General features: G+C 40.6%; 3 protein-coding genes across 3 annotated transcripts in view; 2 read left to right on the top strand and 1 right to left on the bottom strand.

Annotated features, from left to right (window-relative positions):
- LOC143825306 (vomeronasal type-2 receptor 26-like) overlaps nt 1–20,516 on the bottom strand; it is a 44,584-nt gene extending 24,068 nt beyond the window's left edge. Inside the window, exons 1-7 of the mRNA XM_077313329.1 lie at nt 20,374–20,516; nt 19,293–19,584; nt 18,235–19,107; nt 15,227–15,454; nt 13,451–13,465; nt 11,954–11,994; nt 11,574–11,660 (exon numbers count right to left, since the gene is read on the bottom strand). Coding sequence (XP_077169444.1) covers nt 11,574–11,660; nt 11,954–11,994; nt 13,451–13,465; nt 15,227–15,454; nt 18,235–19,107; nt 19,293–19,584; nt 20,374–20,516 — 1,679 coding nt within the window. The remainder of the gene's footprint in view (nt 1–11,573; nt 11,661–11,953; nt 11,995–13,450; nt 13,466–15,226; nt 15,455–18,234; nt 19,108–19,292; nt 19,585–20,373) is intronic.
- Nucleotides 940–1,878, top strand: LOC143826215 (olfactory receptor 4D1-like). The gene has a single exon (XM_077314898.1). The coding sequence runs from the start codon at nt 940–942 to the stop codon at nt 1,876–1,878; it is 939 nt and encodes a 312-aa protein (XP_077171013.1).
- On the top strand, nt 6,663–7,643 carry LOC143826500 (olfactory receptor 4D1-like). Its single transcript, XM_077315337.1, has one exon. It carries the CDS (start codon nt 6,663–6,665, stop codon nt 7,641–7,643), a length of 981 nt encoding a protein of 326 aa, XP_077171452.1.
- Nucleotides 20,517–20,869: the final 353 nt, after the last annotated feature.

Below are 20,869 nucleotides of genomic sequence, written 5' to 3'. Positions count from 1 at the left end.
GCAAGACCTGTGAATAGCAGCAAATTACCATACAATATATTTAAGAGTTTACAAACAGATGTGCAGACTGAATGATGTTAACTTATATAGCAAGAAAAGAAATCAATTTCTTTGTTAAGCCCTGGGAGTTCCATAATGTTAGTCCTTAAGAATGAGCAAGTGAATGAGCCTGAGATGGTGTAATTGATGGTGGACAGAGTTATGTTGTCTGAATGTATATGGCAGAAAAGTTGACATCTGGGTCTATTGCAAGCTCTGGTACCAGCACCCATGTTCAAGTTAGATGCTGTATTGTTGTAGATGAGTTGTTTAAGACCAGAGGGTTGTCTGTTTGCCATGCACCTGCCAAGTACTCGGCTTCCCTGGCCCATGGCTTCCCTTGCTGCTGGGACCACCTAGGGGAGCCAACCTTAAACTGAAGGAACCCTAAAGGACAGACCTCTGTTTGGTGCCTCCAGCCACCCAGCAATGTGAGCCTTCCTACCTCCCCAGCCGGGGAGGTACCATGGCTCAGCATCCTCACAGCCTCTTAAGGAGGCCCCCATGATGGAGAACTGTATATTATGTGATTTGGAGAGCAATCTGAAACTGGTCTAATCATAAGGAAGTTTCATTTTTTCTCATGAGGCTTACTTCCAGGAAAGAAGTGTTCTTAGGACTGCAGCCTACATCACTTTGGATCCCATACAAGTTAATGTAACTGGTAACCCAGCTATGTACAGGACAAGAGTACAAGTTAAGCTTTTCAATCACCTGATTTTGTTTTATGGTTAAATTTGTTTCAGCACTGAACTTCTGGCTCCAGTCCCACTGAACTCTCCTGGTTTTTCTACGTTCAACAAATATGCCTAAGTGACCCAATGGACAGAGATTCATGCAGAAACTATGGACAACCTAAAAAAAATGAACTGGATGAAATTTTGGTACATAAGTGAAAAAATGACAATGAATACAACAGTAACAGAATTTATTCTCTTAGGCTTCTCTCAGAACCCAACCATGCAGACCATTCTCTTCCTCATATTTCTTCCTATTTACATTACAACCTGGCTCGGAAATCTGACCATCATTACTATTGTAATTTTCATGCCTCGTTTCCATACACCCATGTACTTCCTCTTGGCAAACCTGGCTGTTGTAGATATCAGTGACTCCACAGTGACTGCACTCAAAATGTTGTGGGATCTCATCTCCCATTCAAATACCATCTCCTACAAATGGTGCATTGGCCAAATTTTCTTCTTCCATTTTACTGGAGGAGCTGTGGTCTTTTTCCTAGTAATAATGGCTGTTGACAGATACATTGCGATCTACAAACCACTGCAATATTTGCTTATTATGCACCAAGGAGTTTGTGTAGGTTTGGTGGCAGGTGCTTGGTTGGGTGGCTTTGCCCACTCCATTGTACAGGTAGCATTAATACTTCAGCTGCCCTTCTGTGGACCCAATCTGTTGGACAATTTCTACTGTGATGTCCCACAGCTCATCAAACTGGCATGCACAGATACATACATCACAGAACTCCTGATGGTTTCAAACAGTGGATTTCTTCTCACTTTAGTCTTCTTTGTCTTGCTTGTATCGTACAGTGTCATCTTGATAAAGATCAGAACCCATGTCACAGAAGGGAAACACAAAGCCCTGTCTACATGCGCTGCACAAATCATAGTGATGAGCTTAAATTTTGTTCCAGGAATGTTCATTTATGACCGTCCTTTCCGGGTATTTCCCGGAGACAAAGTCATTTCCGTGTGCTATACTCTTATCACTCCAATGTTAAATCCCATGATCTTTACTCTAAGAAACAGAGAAATGAAAGATACTATTAAAAAGCTGATTCGAAAAATGATGTCATTTGCAATTAAAGAATCAAAATGATTTGTTCGTATCGGCTGGTCTTTTTGCTAAATCTTGTCAATTTCTCTTTCATCATCACGTTCCCTGTCATTGTTTTTGTAGTTCCAACGACCTCCTCCAAAGCCTTTTGGTAGCCAAAGATACCTCTTTCCTTTTTTCACCCATTGAAAAGCTGAGAGTGTGCGTGTGGCACAGAACCGCACTGATGAGAGAACTGCTGATGAGCACACTGGTCCTTTCTTTTAGAACTGGAAATGCAAGCCAATTTCTAATTCTAGTTGGTCCTGGACACACTATGATTTTTCTACCTCCTAGTTCCGCAGGGCTTTCAAAACGGAGCTCTTCCACCAGGTCTATGGGTGAGGCTGGCACGGCAAGGAATGGTAGCTTGAGGGTTCCATTTGCGTCCTTCTTCCCACCCCCCCCTCTATGAGATTTTTATTGGGGGAATGAGTGTTGTGAGTTAATTTTTTCCACCGTATCTCCTTTCTTGTTATTATCGTAGAAACTAATAACGGAGTATTGCTGCTATTTTTCTCCCACTCTTGATAAATCCATTTGCCTGCAGGGCTTTTGGTGGGAATCCTGCTACTATAAGCAGGCTAGTAACACTCCTATTCTGAGATAACTGAAAGCTGTAGTCCAGAAATCTATATATCTGTTTATGACTGTCCTTTTCAGATATTTCCAGGAGACAAAACCATTTCCATGTGCTATGTATTTATGACTCCAAAGTTAAAACCAATGATCTTTACTCTGAGAAACAAAGAAATGGATACCATTAGAAAACTGATTAGAAAAAGTGTCATTTTCAAAAAAAAATAATCAAAATAATGCTTCAACTGGTATATTTGCTAAGTCTTGCCAATTTCTCTTAAATGTCAAAAACAATACCTTGAACATGCTCCAGTACACCACTGGTAGCAAGTGCAAGCAGCAGAGCAGTAGATGGATTTGTCCATGGTAAGGGATCCCTATACCTATCCCTGCATTCTGGGTCAACTGTAATGTCCAGCGCAGCCCCACATAGGCAGGCCCACAGAGTACATTACAGTAATCCAATCTGGAGATGATTGTGGCCACATCCAGAGGGGACAGATATAGCTTCAATTGTTTAATTTTGTATAATTGAAAAAAATCATTTGTGCAATCTGAGCTACCCATAGTAATCCCAAACTCTTAAAGGACAGAGTCAAAATAAATCACATTCCATCCAGCATTGGCCCAGCCAAAGGACTTCCATCTTTGCTGGATTCATTTTCCCATCTTTTCTCTTGGGCCATCCAGACACTGGGCCAATTTACCTGGACCAGATTCTGGTTCCCCATCCATGAGGAGATAGATCTGAGTGTCATCAGTGTACTAGCAATAACCTGGCCCCAAACTCCAAACCAAATGTGCGAGAGGGCACATAACACTATTAAGCAAATGTGGGAGAAGATGGATCCCTGTGGGACAACATACATCAAAGTATAGTAAAACAGTGCTACTCTTTGTTCCTGATTGTGGAGAAATTAGGTCAACAAGAAAAAGCTGTTCCCTAGATACCCATGATGACAACATGGTAGACTAAAAGGTTGTGATCACCCATGTCAAGTGCTACTGGGAGATCTAAAAGAACCAGCAACGCTGACTCGTGTTGGCCCAACTCTGGTAGGGAGTAGTTACTAACAGAAAAAAACTTTTTAAAGTGTTCTTTTATTTAATGTATACAACCATTGGAGAAGCATAATTTTAAGCCTGTCTCCTTATATAGTTAACCAGTCTTTCCCTTAGTGGGAACCCAAAGAAGTTTACATGATTTCCCTGAGCTCCATTTTAGCCTTACAACAACCATGTGAAGGAGGTTAGACAGAGAGACTACAATTGAGCCAAGGCGACTCAACAATCTTCCATGACACAAGTGGACTTCAAACCTTGGCCTTCCAAATATTAGCCCATTTATACTTTAATTCAGTGGTTCCCAAGCCCCGGTCTGGGGACCGGTACCGGTCCGTAGATCAGTTGGTACCGGGCCGCAGCTCCTCCTTGTCCTCCCCCCCCCCGGCTGCTGCCTTGGGGGCTGCCCTGCCACTCTGCCACTGGCTCACCTTTGGTGCTCTCTGGCAGCCACAATGGCTGGGGCTCCTCCTCGATGTGGCACTGCGCAGCTGCTGCTGGCAGCACCCCCAGCAGGTGGCAGGAAGCCAGCAGGAAAGCAAGTGGAGCAGGGGCTCAGGCGTCTCTCGGCAAAAGACTACCCCCCCCCCCCCGGGCCTCAGTAAAATTGTCAAGCGTTGACTGGTCCCTGGTGATAAAAAGGTTGGGGACCACTGCTTTAATTAGCCCATTTATCCTCTTCTTTGTTGTTTCACTGAAAAATGCATAGACCTACACCCCAATTGTTTTTATCCATTTTGCAAAAAAGTATCTAGTGGAAGAACATGTAATGGAGCAAAGAGGCTAATGGGAGGGTTAAATAGCCTCTCCCTACATCCTGCTATCCCTTCTTTAAACTCCAGTCCTATGTTTTCCACTCTCTAGAGAAAGAAGATGAAATAAAAAGGATTATGGAACTACATGGTCTACAAAGCTCTCCCATCAGATGTATAAGGGTTAGGATGGATTTGGATTTATGAAGGATTCTGGAATTTTTAATCAATATTATTTTACTGTATTCTGTTGTTGTTTATTTTGTCACCAACTGCAATAAATGTATTTGTCTAGCATTCTGGTGTAATATTTGCACAACCTATATCCAGTTTAGAGTTTCAAAGCATAGAAATTATTTCACTGATCTCCCTTGTGATTTGATTTCCCCATGCACATAAAAAGAGAGAAAACAAGATCCGGAACAGCCTTATAGAGCTCCATCATAGCTGTACAGCAGAGGACTATATAGTTTTCATACGAGACTAAAATGTTTGCAGTAGAAGCCTCTGTTTTTTAATTTGATTAAACATAATTAGTTAAGCCAAACGTTCATAACAAAGACTGTGAATTATTGCCTTTTACTATCTTGACTTCTCTAGGTCATTTTAAAAACAGTGTTCAAGACTATGGAAAACAGACTTAAGAATGCTACTGATTAGAAAGGTACATGACTGTTTTAAGTATCACACAGCATGAGTCTGGAGCAGGCAGGAACTGAGTTTGCTTCATTCAAGCTCATCTTTAAAATAATTTTTCAATTTCATTGGGAAAGAACCAGAGACCAGTTCCTTTTCTGGAAGAAATATGAAATTCTTGGTTGAAAATCAAGACATTTGACCAAGAATTGTGGGAATGCTCATTGGTATGGACACCAAACAGATGTCTTAGGATTGATTGCTTGGTATGTTGCCTTACTTTATTCACATGTAAAATAACATGGAATTGGTAGCAAAATATATTGGGTTGGATACATCCGACTTTTATGCTTGGGAAAAAGAGAGGAAGGGGAAGCATGGGATAATTTTAAAGGGCATTCTGGAGATTGTGAGACCTGCATGGAGAAATTCAATGTTGTATGGGGGCTTTAGTAAAGAGATGTGTTTGTTGAGATGGAGCAAAATCAGTCAAAACAAAACAAAACTTGTCTTGTGTCAGTAAAAATATTGATTTTCCATGAAACTGCTTTATACTGAATTAGATCTTCAGTCTTCCAAGCCACTCAGACTGACAGCAGTTCTCCATGATCTCAGGCAGAAGTCTCTCACATGATCTACTGCCTTGTCATTTTAACTGGAATGCTAAGGATTGAATATGGGATTTTCAGCATTCTGAGCAGATGCTCTTCCACTGAGCCACTGACCCTGCCCTGAACTGAGCTACCTGTTTGCATCCATTGTCCTTCCCAAAGAGCTTGAGACTGTATCATCTTCTGATAGATTTAGGTATCACATGTTTATTAACTTGGACCTTGCTACTTAAAAGCTCGATTAGGTGACAATAAGTACCATAGGTTGTGTCTTACCTGCTCACACAGTGTCTCTGATGCTATTGACTAGCTATAACATGTAATGCATCAAAGGGGACCAAATATAATGTAGGCATATTCAGACAGTGCACTGGATTCCTGCCTCTTATCTGTGAAACGAGGCACACATGTATTGAATTGCTTCTCATTCTTATGTATCATCACTGTGTGTTGGTCAGCGATTTGAGAGGTGAAGCAGTCTAGTGGAAGTTTAGATGCCCTTTTGCTATGTTCCCTTGTCCCTATCACATCTAGGGCCAGATTCTGTGTTATAAATGATGGGCTGGTGCTGAAGCATAATGAATCATGCAAAAGTGCACAAGGACTTGTCCGTCAGAGGATTCATTCTTTGGAGAGGGAGAAACAGCTCTCTTCGTCAACTCCATCCACCCCATGCATAATTTTATTAACCTCTAACATGCCCCACCTTAGTTGCTCCTTTGAAAAGTCCCAGAGTCTTCATTATTTACTCATAAGGATGGTACTTCAATCTTGGTTGTCCTCTTCTATACTTTTCTTTTTGAGATACAAGGACCACAACTGTACACAGTATTTCAAATGAGGCCACATCATAGTTCAATACAGGCATTACAATATTGGCTGTTTGATTCTCACTTTCCTTATGATCCCTAATAGAATTTGTCTTTTGTCATTGCTGCAGCACACCGGATTGACAGCTTCATAGAGCTGTCCACTACAACTCCAAGATCTTTCCCACTCTCAGTAAGTTCATTAGCTTATATGACATTTGGATTCCCCACCAACAATGTACATCACATTGCCAGGAGCTCTCATGGAATCTCATATTTGTCATCTCATGCATCATTGCTGTCTTATGTTTCTTGCAGGTTCATTATGAGGGTTCAAGATGGCTCAGGAAAACCAGACCACAACAGTCACAGAATTCATTCTAATAGGTTTTTCACAGAATCCAAACTGGAATTTTGCCCTTTTCCTATTTTTTATCACCATCTACATAACAACCTGGCTCGGAAACCTCACCATTATCTTCACTGTCATCTTCATGCATCACCTCCACATACCTATGTACTTCCTACTGGCCAATCTGGCTGCCTTAGACATCAGTGACTCCACAGTCACCGCTCTGAAGCTGTTAACAGGCCTCCTATCACACCCCAATACCATTTCCTACAACTGGTGCATTAGTCAGATCTTCTTTTTCCACTTTACTGGCGCTTCTGTGGATTTCTTGCTCACAGTCATGGCTGTGGATCGATACATAGCTATCTACAAACCACTGCAGTACTTAACTATCATGAACCAAAGGGTTTGTATAACTTTGGTAGCCGGTGCTTGGCTGGGTGGCTTTGTTCACTCCATTGTCCAGATTTGGATCCTCCTTCAGCTGCCCTTCTGTGGACCCAACATGTTGGATAATTTCTACTGTGACATTCCCCAAGTTGTCAAACTGGCCTGCACAGACACATACATCACTCAGCTGCTGATGGTTTCCAATAGTGGATTAATTGTCACAGCTATGTTCTTCATCTTACTTGTATCATATTCTGTCATTTTAGTGAAGATTAGAAGCCACGTCACAGAGGGAAAGCACAAAGCTGTTTCGACTTGTACTGCACATATTGTGGTACTGAGCTTAAATTTTGGGCCTGCGATATTCATTTATGACCGTCCGTTTAAGGTATACCCAGGAGATAAGATATTTCAAGTAATGTATACTCTCATAACCCCAATGCTGAACCCTATGATCTTTACACTGAGAAATACAGAAATGAAAAATGCTATTAAGAAACTCAGAAGGAAAATCATGTCTTCAAACAGCAGAATCTTCACTAGGGAAAAAGCCTTTGTCTCTAGGTTGCAGTGGTAAATAAACGTGGGAAGAAACAGACATTGGTTGTAAGTTCTTAAAATGCACAAGATGACTTCAGTTGGTGAATTATTAGCTCTTCAGATGTGAACTCCTTAGAGAACTCCACTGGTAGAATAAAAATAATAAGAAAAATTATGTAAAATATGCATTAATACTGCACCTAATAGAGGTGCACCTAATAGGGCACAACTCTGTAGAATTGTGTCATTCATCATTTTGATTACTTTGTTTTGCTTTTATTTTTTTGGCTTGGACTTGTGTAATGTATTTAAATTCTGTTCCTTTAATTGTTTCCCATATTGGTCGGTTTTAAAATGTGATTTTATTGCTAATTACCTTTTTTGATTGTATTATTGTTTTACTTTGTAATGAAATTTTATGTTGTTAACCGCTTGCAGACAGCTCCCTGGGAGGGGTGGCATATAAATCCAATAATAAAATAAAATAGAATACATAATGAGAAAAATGCGTTGGATTCTTTGTTATTTTATAGGAAATCATGCCAACTTGGTGTGGTGGTTTGGAGCAGCAGCTACGAATCTGGAGAGCCGGGTTTGATTCTCCATGCCTCTTCTACATGCAGACCTTGGGCTGGTCATAATCCTGTTAGAACTGGTCTCACAGAGCAATTTCTGTCAGAGCTTGCTCAATTTTACTTACACCCATGAGGACACAAAAAGCTGCGGAGCTGTAAGCACACACCAGCAGTGGCCTGGCACAGCCACCAACATGCAGTCCTTGCTATATATAAAGGTGATTTGAAAACAGAATGAACAATTTTTCCTCCTGTCAATATTGCTTCAACAAGAGGAATCAACAGCCAGGGCATCATCCCCTTTTGCAGTCTTTAACCAAAATAACATTTATTACAGACATTATAGCCACAATTGTTCCCCAAATTCATCTCTATTTTACACTTACATCAGCCCTATGAAGTAGGGTTTTTACTGGACCTTCAACTGGACCCTCAACAGGGGTTCCAACCTGGATCTTCTTGGTATTGGTCTGAAATTATCATCACTACACCACAAAAGCTATGATTGGCCATGGAAGTAGCAAACGGTCTGCAGGTCTGAAATATTTTCTTCATATAGCTTGATCCCTTTCTGGACTTGTGAATCATTTTCCTCAAGCTATATAATCATGGCATCAGGTGGACTATGGTCAAAAACTTGCTGAGAAATTGTAGGCAACAGGGAACACCAGGCACATCCCTTCCTAGGTCATCATCCCCTTTCTCCCAGTTGTGGCCAGGAGAAAAGATGTCCAAACTATTTCCCCAAATGATTCAGTTTCAGGGTAATTTTGTTCATTTTGGTTTGTGGCTTAGTTCAGAAGCTCCCCAAACACTGAAACTGAACCCGAATCTTCCATTTCATGTCCACCCATAACAGAGTAAGTTCTAAAGCAGGGGTACCCATCATTTGCATGTGACCCTCAAGCTCTTTCTGGGCAGCCTTCCAACCTGCTTGTTTGCTTCTATCGCCCACAAGGCTCTTCTCTCAGAACCAAACTGCCACTCCTGCCTCAAGAAGCTTTGATAAAGTGCTTGGTTATTTGAAGAAAAGGTGAAGAGTCCGAGTTTGAAAAATGTGATAAAAGGCTGCAAAGGACAAAACAGAGTTTTATAAAATTACTAATGGAGTAAAAAAGTGGCTTTAGGAAGTGGGAGTTTGGGAAACCCAGTGAAGTTGATGAGCATTAGGTATTAAACAGGCAATATTAAATTTAACTTAGTTACAGCTACAACCTTTAGACACTTTTAAAAGAGGATCATACAGATTAATGGAGATTAAGTATAATAGCTAGGGTGAGTAGATGGTCAACTGATATGATATAGTAGGGCTCTTCTTATATTTTTATGCTCTTATAAACAAAAAGAAAAGCACACTAGACACTGGTATGAAAACAAAACAGTTTGGGGGTAGAAAGATATTACCCATTTCTTATTCCTTTCCTGTTGTAGAAACAGAAAATATTGGCATTCCAGGTTCTTGGATATCTAATTATTTCTGATTACTAGATGTTCCTTACTATTCAGCCTAGGCCTCAGAACAATTATATAACATTTGGGGCAAAAGATACAACCCAGTAAAACAGCACTGGAGGACAAGATGGAGAAGATCTCCACAGCGACCATATGCTTTCCTTTTGTACTCAGGTAAGCTGGAACAAAGGACACCCAAACACTGCAAAACACCACCATGCTGAAAGTAATGAACTTGGCTTCATTAAATGTGTCAGGCAGTTTGCGAGCAAAAAAAGCCACAATAAATGTGACAGTCGCCAAGAATCCCATGTAGCCCAGAACACAATAAAACATGGCAACGGACCCTTCATTACATTTCACTACAATTTCCTTATTCATGAATTTTGTATCAATTTCTGGGAATGGAGGAGCTAAGTAGAGCCACAGAATACAAATTACTGCTTGAATAGCAGAACAAGAAAGAACAACAGAGCATGCTAGTTGTTTCCCCACCCATTTCCTGATCTTGCTTCCTGGCTTAGTGGCCATGAAAGCCAGAACAACAATGATGGTTTTTGCCAACAAGGAAGAAAGAGCCACTGAGAAGATGATGCCAAAAGATGTTTGACGTAATAGGCAGGTCAATGTCTGAGGCTTTCCAATGAACAGCAAGGAGCAGAGGAAGCAGAAGAGGAGGGACAGGAGTAGACAGTAGGTGAGAGCTCGATTATTGGCTCTGACAATTGGAGTGTCCTGGTGTTTGAGGAAGATTCCAAGCACCAAAACTGTGATTATTGAAAAGGAGAGAGCCAGAAGAACTAAAGTGATCCCCAAATGCTCTTTATAGGACAAGAAGTTTGACACCTTAGGAACACATTGATCTTGGTCCTTGTTTGGATACTCATATTCAGAGCATATAAAACAATCACCCATGTCTGAAAATAGGAAAAGATTAAGTTCAAATTCCAAAGCTATTAACATTTCCACTCTATTATATTATTTCAAGTATTAATTGAAGTTAAGGGACTCCTGTTTAATGCTTTTAAACTTCCTTTCTTTAAAATATTTACATAGTATGTTCTTGGTTCTAAAATATTCAAAATGTGATTGCAGTGATTTTTTTTTTTTACCTTTCTTCTTGGTTCTCTTCTTCTGTTGCCTATTTTTGTCTTAATCTACGGTGGCCATAATTTCAGACCCACAAGGCGGGACACAGTTGCGGTGGCATGGCAGCCTCCCTCCCTCCCTCCCTCCCTTGTCCCGGTGACTGCTCTCCCTTGAAGAGACTACAACTCCCATTGACGTCCCGCGGTTTGTTTTCCTGCGAGCCCACGCGAGGGCAGGCAATCCCTTTCCCCCCCCCCCCATCAGCCTGTTGTGTTCGTCAGGGATTGCCCCTTGCCAGCCACCATTGGGAGGGGGGAACGCATATACACACTCTCCCTCACACACATACTCTCATACCCCAGCACTGCAGTGGCACAGCAGCCTCACTGCCTCCCTCCCTCCCTCCGAGTGGGCTCACCTTGCCTCCCGCATGCCTCTCCTGTCTTGTGCACCCGGGGGGCAGGGAGGGGGCTCCAGCTGCTGCCAGAACTTTTAAGGATCTGTGCGGGACCCAGGACGAAGATCAGAAAAGCATGTGTGTCCCACGGTTTTCGAGATAGATGGGCTCCTTACCTTAATCTAACAAACCTTCTCCATAAATTTAGGATAAGGAATTGTTGTTTTCTGAACAGTCCCTGATTCTACTTGTGAGGATCTTCACTGATTTCTTTTAGAACTTCTTGAACTTGTTTAAAGTTATCAGTTGGACTAGGCAATATTCCACAGGCTCAGAAAAGGATATACAGTCACCTTGGTCTTATGAAAGCCTTTTTAAAACACTGCAACCTTGTGTGAAATAATTTTCAATTGCTTTTCATACCTTTAAGCACATGGTTTGTCCTCTTTCTTACCTGTCTTGTTTGAAATTTTCCCCCTTGGGCAAAGTGCACAAGTGTAGCAACAAAATGGTTCTCCTTCCTTCTTTTCTATGCTGTAGCCTGGGAGGCAGTGGTCATTACACACAGACAGAGGCAGCACCTAGTCATAAAAATAATCTATCACCAACCCAATGATTACAACAGTGTTGAGTGTTAAATGAGGACTTGGAAGTCCTAGGTTCAGTCTCTCTACTCTCCATAAAGTTTGTTGGGTAGTCTTCAGGCATTCAAATATTCATAGTCCAATTTATATCAAAGAACAATTTTGAGGATAAAATAAGGAAGGAGGGAATGACATAAGCCACTGTGAGTCTCCACTGAGGAATAAAAAAGGGTATAGTTGAAATAACTACCGAAATATGTTCTCATGACTTGTAGGAGTATAATCAACACTCTACAAAATAGAAATGTCAGCACCATAGTAGAGGAAGGATTCATAGTAGAGGAAGGATTAGACAAGTTTTTTTCCACTAGTGAAAAAGCTCACTTCAACCACCCAAAAACACTATTCTGGGTATCCTGAGAACTGCATAAAGACAAAAAAAAAAGCATTGTGGGATATCAACTACACTGAGGAAGGCAATTGGGTAATATTGATCTAAAAATCTGAGCAGTACACACTCTAAGGAAGACTTGTCTAAGGAAGCTAGTCTAAGGAAGACTAGCTACTGCTATTAACTTCTTAACCATAGAATGAGACAGTAAAAAAAAAAAAAAACAGAAGCACATCAAGGACAAATCATTTAAATGCCAAATATAGTTTTGCATCATTCCTTGTGGGAACCTGATTCATATGGGTAAAATAATCTTGCCCAAAGTAGAGATAATTAGTAAAATTGCAGGTTTTGCAAAGAATGTAAATGTTCCCCTTGAATCTCAATCTTCTTGGAATATATGGCTAGCCTTGTTGAATCAGGCTGTAGCATCTCTATATACTTGGATGCATAAGTCTTCATGATCACTAGGATAAGTAGGAGAATAAAAACTGTGGAAGATCTAGGCCAGGAAACTCGGCTTATTCCTTTTTACCGAAGACCTCAAGCAACAGCCCAAACAGGTTATTGCTGAAATTCTTCCTTGGCATTTTTTTTGGGTTGCAACTACTCTCATACTTTTCTGCTCTGTGGTTCTTTGATTACTTTCTAGATCTTTTCTTCATTGGGGACCATCTGCTAGATGGTAGGGAATATGGAGAACATGTTTTATTTTTCCAACAATACAGATATGTATAGGATCATAGGAGCCACATGGGGAAATAAAACATGTAGGCCAGGATTTCTAATTTTGAGATCTGGGTGAGAATGAAAGTAAAAGTATCTTGTCCATCCTCTAGACCAGTAGTCCCCAATCTTTTTATCTCTGGGGACCACTCAACGCTTGACAATTTTACTGAGGCCCGGTGGGGGGTGTAGTTTGCTCCTCTACTCTCAACCACTGCCCTAACGCTCTCTGATCACTATGGTAATGTTTAAACATCCCTTCAAAATAAGATGCAGACATGCCACAACAATGAACATAAGGAACATTTTATTTTCATGGAAATTTTAACTCATGACAATGACAAATCAATGGGAACCCTGAGCTTGTTTCTCTGCAACGAGATAGTCCCATCTGGGAGTGATGGGAGACAATGACACCCAAAGTGTGTTGTAAAGGGCTGGGGGGGGGATGAAGTAAAGGGCCAGGGGGGGGGGGAGAAAGTGTCCTTCGTGGCCCACCTCCAATTAGTCGACAGACCACATGTGGTCCACAGCCCACAGGTTGGGGATTGCTACTCTAGAAAACTCAGGAAAATATTGCAATCAGATCTGGGGGGAGCAGGTTATAGTGAAGGTTGGCTGGTGGTTTACTTTATGGAGCTCTTTCTAGAACAAAAGAAAACAGGACGGGAAATTCAGTAATGGGGCATGGGAGAGAGTAGTGTAGGATGTTTTTCATTACTCAGAATTAGCTCACAGTGAAGATAAAGTAGGTGAGCCCTAAGTAATATTGTATTTTGATGAAGGGGATATAAGGGCATTTTAGCACATCTGTAAAAATAGTGTTACGCCAGCCAAATGATATAATGATAAATATAATCGCACCTCCCAGCCCCTCCTCACCTTTTTCCTGTCTTGCTCTTCTCTGCTACCTTTTTATGCTTCTCACCCTCAACATCACCTGCTTGAAATGATGGAAGAGAACAACACGGTTTATATGCAACTCTCTTCTGCCTATCAATCAAGCCAGGCTGCCAATCCCTTTCTTCAAGCTTTAAAGGTCCCGGGATGCCTACTATTTTTGTTTAATGCATACTTCTTCACTGCTATGCCTATACATCTAATCATAGATGCATAGAGCTTTTTGAATGCTGCCCCTACTTGAAGTCATGTTAATTTTAAAAATGAATCTTATTAATCTTATTCCCAATTTGGGGGATAAAGCTTTAGAAAGGCACACTTAGTGCTACAACATTTGGAAAAAAATATTTCTGGCATCATCTGCATGCTTGTTGACCTATACATTGCTCTAGGATTTCAGATATTTTTAAAAAGAGGTTCCCATCCCTGAGAAAGGGAGGCAGGAGCAAGGCTGGGACAAGGCAGGTGCATTTAGCCTCTATAACTTTCCTCCACTGGTTCCCTGATGGTTGCTTTCCATTAGGCAGTACTACATAGGTTGGTGAATCCACTTTTTAGGATTCACCAACTAGCACTTTAAAATGGAGGATGTAGCTGGCCATTTACTGCCCAGATGCTGCATGTTGGGAATGTCATATGGAGGGGCTGGACTATAATGACAAAAAATGTAAGAATGTCACTATTTTTAATGGGTGCAAAAATCCCCTAAATATATTAATAAACAACCGAAACATACACACATATTATTCACATTAAAGTAGAACACAAACCTAGTAAAAATTCCTAATCCTACGTGTGTTTATAAGAGCTGTTTTGATTTTGTGTTCTGATGATATTACCAGTAAGATGATGAGACAAGATATGAACATGGACAAGAGAAGAAATGGATTTACATATTTGTTTATGCCAACAGTCAATTGAATTAAAGGAGGGGGGGGAAATATGTTGGATCCAATGAGAATTTCTGTGATTGAGAAGGGAGGAAAGTTCTTTGACTACCACAAAAGTTATGCTGGAGTTATGCTGGGTATCATGGGATATGCATGGCAAAAACATATGGGATGCAAGCAATATTAGGAAGACAGCTGGGTGAGTGAAAAAGCTGGTTGGATCCAACCCCATGGAATATATGGATTTGATACTGTCACTGTAAACTTAGGGTGATGGATTGAGTCCAGGGATATCTAGGTTCAGATCCTCTGTCTCTTAGTTTAACCAATCTTGAAGGGAGAAGTATATGTGCCATAACTTGAAATCTCTGTGGAAAGATGGGATAAAATGCATTAATTAAAGTAGTAAAAATACATCTTTGAATTTGGGATCTATCCACTGTCTTCCTGAATGGAGCAACTTTAGAATGTTCACAACACTGTATGGAGATAAAGGGAATAAAATGGCTTCTCTGAGTTTTGGTACAAATTGAGAAAGTTCAACCAGCTCATTTGCCTGCAAATGGCCAATATTCAACCACTTTCCAAATGTGCTTTAACTGTTGCCAAATCTCACCTGATTAAAAGTCCTGTGCCACGTGATCGATTCCTCATGAATGATGAATTCAGAACCCATTGAAGCCTGAGGATTCATGCTTCCAACTTTTACTCTTAAAAAGGTTTGGTTTGGAAAAGTCACCCAGTTGACAATGTCAAATCCGGTTTCTAGCTCACCGTCCTGGTTAAAATGAACATGGTCCCCGGCGCTATTGTTAAACGAGATGCTCCTCAGGAAAGGATGAAGCTAGATGAAGGTAATGATGCTATTCAAAATTTCAAAAAGTTGTATTTTGATATTTCACAAATAGTTTTTCAAGCTTTTTTCTATGGAAATTTAAAATATACAATTGGATCCAGCCAGTTTCCAGCTCACCCAGTTTTATCCAATTCTTCTCTTTGTTACAGCTTCCATCACAACTGTTTTTGTTCAAGCAGTTACCAAGAATAGCCTTATTGCTATCCATTGTGGACCCCCATTCCCTTTTTTCACCAGTTGATAAGCTGACTAGATCCAGTTCAGAAACGGGAATATTTTTTTGATTGTCATCAATCCTTAAACAAGTATCTTCTTTCAATACAGGCACATTATTTTTGTCTTAACTTCAATATCTAAGAATTATCCCATGGTTAAAAAAAACAAAAAACTAGAAAGGGTAAAGATAGAAAAGAAGACCATCTGAGGCAAGTGAGGAGTCCAGTAGTGGCTTCAAGCCATTATAAGTAAAAAGTAAACTCATTTAGAAACACCAAAGCACTGAATATCAGTGGCTATAAGGCAGTATTCTGTGAAGGATATTTCCTCTACGTCCTCTTTGCTTGGACCTCCACAGCAACTGGTCTGCCTCTGTGTAAAAACAAGGATATCAAACTAGATGTTCCAGTCATCTGACCTAGCACAATCTACTCCTTTTTATTAGTGATTATGTCATAGAATCATAGAATCATAGAGTTGGAAGGGGCCATACAGGCCATCTAGTCCAACCCCCTGCTCAACTCAGGATCAGCCCTAAATGTCTCCATTTTTGATCCTGCAGGTAGATCAATATACAAATACTGTGAGATTTAGTGATTAATATCTCACTGATGTTGGCATGGCTGTCCATTAAAAAAGTCCACACTATGTCAGATGTTGACTTTTGAAAGAAAAAGAAATGAAATCCAGTTTTGTGTAGTGGTTAGGAGTGTGGACTTCTAATCTGGCATGCTGGGTTCGATTCTGCACTCCGCCACATGCAGCCAGCTGGGTGACCTTGGACTCGCCAGGGCAATGATAAAGCTGTTCTGACCGATCAGTGATATCAGGGCTCTGTCAGCCTCACCCACTTTCACAGGGTGTCTGTTGTGAGGAGAGGAAAGGGAAGGTGACTGTAAGCCACTTTGAGCCTCCTTCGGGTAGAGAAAAGCGGCATATAAGAACCAACTCTTCTTCTTTTTCTTCTTCATTGCCCTATAGCACTCATTTGCAACTGGATTTTCCTAAGTGGTGAAGGAAATCCACTTGCATGATCATCAGCCAGGGGAGAGCTCTGCTTCACTATCATGGCATTATAAACTTCAGGTTGGAGATCCTTCCTGAACTATTTTGGATGCAGATGGAAGAATCTCTCCTTACAATTTCAAAGAAGAGAAAGCCAGTTTGGTGTAGTGGTTAGGAGTGCAGACTTCTAATCTGGCATGCCGGGTTTGATTCTGCACTCCCCCACATGCAGCCACCTGGGTGACCTTTGGCTCGCCACAGCACTGATAAAACTGTTCTGACTGAGCAGTGATCTCAGGGCTCTTTCAGCCTCAACCACCTCAAAGGGTGTCTGTTGTGAGGAGAGGAAAGGGAAGGCGACTGTAGGTGGCTTTGAGCCTCCTTCGGGTAGAGAAAAGCAGCATATATGAACCAACTCTTCTTCTTCTTGTTTGAAACACTGATGCCAAATTCCACTAACTGTCTACAAGTGCAAAAAACAAGTCAGGATATAGTGACAATAAATACATGAATTGGAGTAAAAGGCAAAACCTTTATGTTCCCTTAACTGAAATCAGAGCGAGATATAGAAGGATTTAATGTTCAGTGGCTAATATATCAATCATTTTCAATATTAATGAATTAGCAGTCGGCGATCCTAACCACTACACCAAGCTGGCTCTCCACTAAGCTGGCTCTCTTAAAATAAAGGACTGAGTTTGAACAGACGTACAAAGCAAAAAGGCCATGGATATATATGTTACTTCTTGAATTGAAAACAGAAGAAGTGAAAAAATATATGATTAAATGGATGCAGAATTTTAGAGAGCCAATAACTATGCCAGGAGGACAATACTTGTGAGATGAAGAAGAAGAAGAGTTGGTTCTTATATGCCGCTTTTCCCTACCCGAAGGAGGCTCAAAGCGGCTTACGGTCACCTTCCCATTCCTCTCCCCACAACAGACACCCTGTGGGGTGGGTGAGGCTGAGAGAGCCCTGATATCACTGCCCGGTCAGAACAGTTTTATCAGCGCTGTGGCGAGCCCATGAGCAAATTAAGTATACGGCCATTCAAATGCTGAGAGGACACTAGTTAAACTGTTTCTAGATGGGATATCACTCACAAGGAGAATATGGACAAAAAATATAATGGCAGATGTTGGAAATGTCAAGAAACAGAGAGGGATCACTGTCATTATACCATTCCCTGGCTATACAGCCCTACACCAAAGACCTGCAAAACTTGAACCTGGCCTAACAGTTATAGTCTTGGATAATAAAAAAAAACAGATTCTGTAATTATAATCCAAAATTGTAATGATAAGAAATTGAGGTGATGCAGTACTTCACAGATAGTCTGTGAACAGAAAACACTATTTCAGAGCATCCTGTTTCAGTGGACATATAGGTACATAGTTGTATTTAAACATACATTTCATTTACATAATTCTGAATCTCTCTTATTTAGTTATATTAACTATAAATCAACGTATGGGTTTGGTTTATAACACATTATATCACATTTTTAAGACATTTGCAAATCACATAAATAGATGTAACACATTACCTGCCATGGCTGAAGCTGAGGAGAATGTAGACCATTTCTGTCCCAAACCATTCTCCTGGAATTGTGTCTAGTTGAGTGCCTGGCATCCAAAGCTCGTGCTATGGCGTGCACTGCATTGTAGATGCTGTAACTCTGTGAAGTCATGGTCATTTCAAAGAAAGGACCAGGAAGACTTTCCAGTTTCTCCTCACCGGTACATCCACCATCCTCTTTGTCCACTTTGGAATCTGATAATAAACAGTTAAATGCTGTCTCCCAGAAGGTCTTGATAAAGCCATTTGCTTCTTGCAAATGGGGACGTAACCCATGAAGGGACTCGTGAAACTCAAATACTTCTTTGTATTTAAGTGTAAAAGACAAAGTACCATGGAAGACTTCAATGTTCAGAATCCTGTCCACTGTATGTAATGAGAAATCCCACTGGGCTGTCATAATCCACACTTTGCCCATCACAGCCTCACTCATCTCTTCCATCTGTCCCAGGTATAGGAACCATTTCAAAACCCCCATGGTAGGTATATCAGCATTTGTGACATACACTTTGACTTGTCTTTTGTTTAGAAGAAGGTTCAAGATCTTTCTCGGTCTTGACACATAGAAAATATCTGTCATGTCTTCAGAGGCAGTGAGTAGTTGAAGCCTATGAGTGAAGGCAGGGCAGATGCCATTCTGGGACAGCAGTGGCTTCAAGAATTGGACAAATCTGTCTCCATGATCATCATCCAGGGCAACTATCCCAACCCATGTCCACTGGAAATGCAGAAGAAGCTGGATAATCCCTTTGTACTGATTTTCTTCATTGGGGACCATCTGGTAGACCGTAGGGAACTTGGTTTTGTCTTTCATTGTTGGGAGAAAGAAGCAATAGGTAACCTAAAATGACAAATAAAAACCAGGTGTTAAAGGTTAGAGTTACTTGTGGATTTGAGATGAATTTATGACAAACTTTTCATACCTTGCAATTATTTCTTATTTGAGATATAACCATTTCAACCATCTAACAGTGCAGAGAAAATTATATGAAGACTCACATACTCATATATCAATCTATATGCTACCTGTGGGATTTTGTAGATACTTAAAATGTTGGCCATGTGGAAGGAGGTTTCAAAATCCAGTCCCCCAATGACAGCCATCAGGTTCCTCTGGAAGTCACAACTGTAGTTGGGGTTGATCCTTTTCAAAGTGCAGAGGAAGTTCAACGTGTTTTGATAAGTCAGCATTGCATTGAAGTAGCTGTCGTAGATGTGGAAACCAAGGCTGACATTTGCTAGAATCTTAGGATTGTTATTGACCTCCTTCACAGCAAACACCAAGGCAAGGACATGCTGGAAGTTCTTTAACAGCATCCTAAAGAAAGATTTACAGGTTGCATGAAGTGAATCTTCATTATTTCTGAAACTTTCACAATGGCACTATTGGCAGTGCAAGAGTAATTGTTTTATAATATGATACTAACATAATTACACGTATTAGAAAGGGCAATATTTAAAACAATTAATTGTAAATGTGCCATGTTTGGTGCTTATTATTATTATCATTATTATCATCATTATCATTATTATCATTATTAACAAAATACCCATCTTCACCCAAAAATATAGTAAGTTCCTAACTTATATGTCATCATATTGTGGCACAGTTCTACTATGGACTTTAGCATTTAAAGCCTGCCTACAGTGCACTATGTCAGGGGTAGTCAACCTGTGGTCCTCCAGATGTTCATGGACTACAATTCATGAACATCTACAAGTCCATGAACATCTGGAGGACCACAGGTTGACTACCCATGCACTATGTTATATTAATTTAATCTTTCCATAGGTCCCTTAGTCAAATTTTTATTAAGATTTTCTACAAATCACAAGCATTCCAAATAGGGTATGAGCTAAGTGGTCATCTCACCAATGATGAGGCCACCTTCTAGGTAATGTTCATCTAGGATACAGAATGAATCTCTCATGCTGCACATGTATTTCTTTGGCTTGCATTTCATTTGAGGCAGCAGTTGTGATCATCAGAGGCATAACATGTAGAAACTAAGGAGATTCCTTTTGTACTGTTCTACATGGCACTGCTTTTTTGTCCACTTTGGCAACAACACCGTTGTGTGCTGCAGAAATAAAAATGTTGGCTTACACATGATCATCAATCAACTTGGTCTTCGGGTGTTCTACAAAGGATAACGATTCAAAGTAACAGAAGAACTGGGAGGTCATTCCACCAATAATGAGGTCTCCTGACTGATAATATTGGTGTCGAATTTGGAAGGGATCAATCATGTTGCACAAACATCCATTTGCCATGCATGCAGTCTGAGGTAACAATAGGAGTACCAAGTATGTTAGCCATCGAAGCGTCACTGTCATTTGAAAGGCAAAGAAATAGGATAAAGAGCCCTTTGTTCCTAGCCAACAGGATCAAATGAGGAAATCACCATGGACACCCCAACATCTTGTCCTTCATTCTGAGTACCACTGAGTTAATTTATTTAAACTTCAAAACCTTGCTATCTTTGTGCTAGTAGCCTTTGGGAATCCACAATGGACTCAGCAAGAAGGTGGATTAATTACAAGCCTTTTACATAATTGGTGGGTTTGCAAGAACTTCCCGGAATGATTATACTACAGTGGGC

Source organism: Paroedura picta, chromosome 16 (genome assembly GCF_049243985.1).
Source record: "Paroedura picta isolate Pp20150507F chromosome 16, Ppicta_v3.0, whole genome shotgun sequence".
Lineage (NCBI taxonomy): Eukaryota > Metazoa > Chordata > Lepidosauria > Squamata > Gekkonidae > Paroedura > Paroedura picta.
This window is presented reverse-complemented; position numbering and strand designations above follow the sequence as displayed.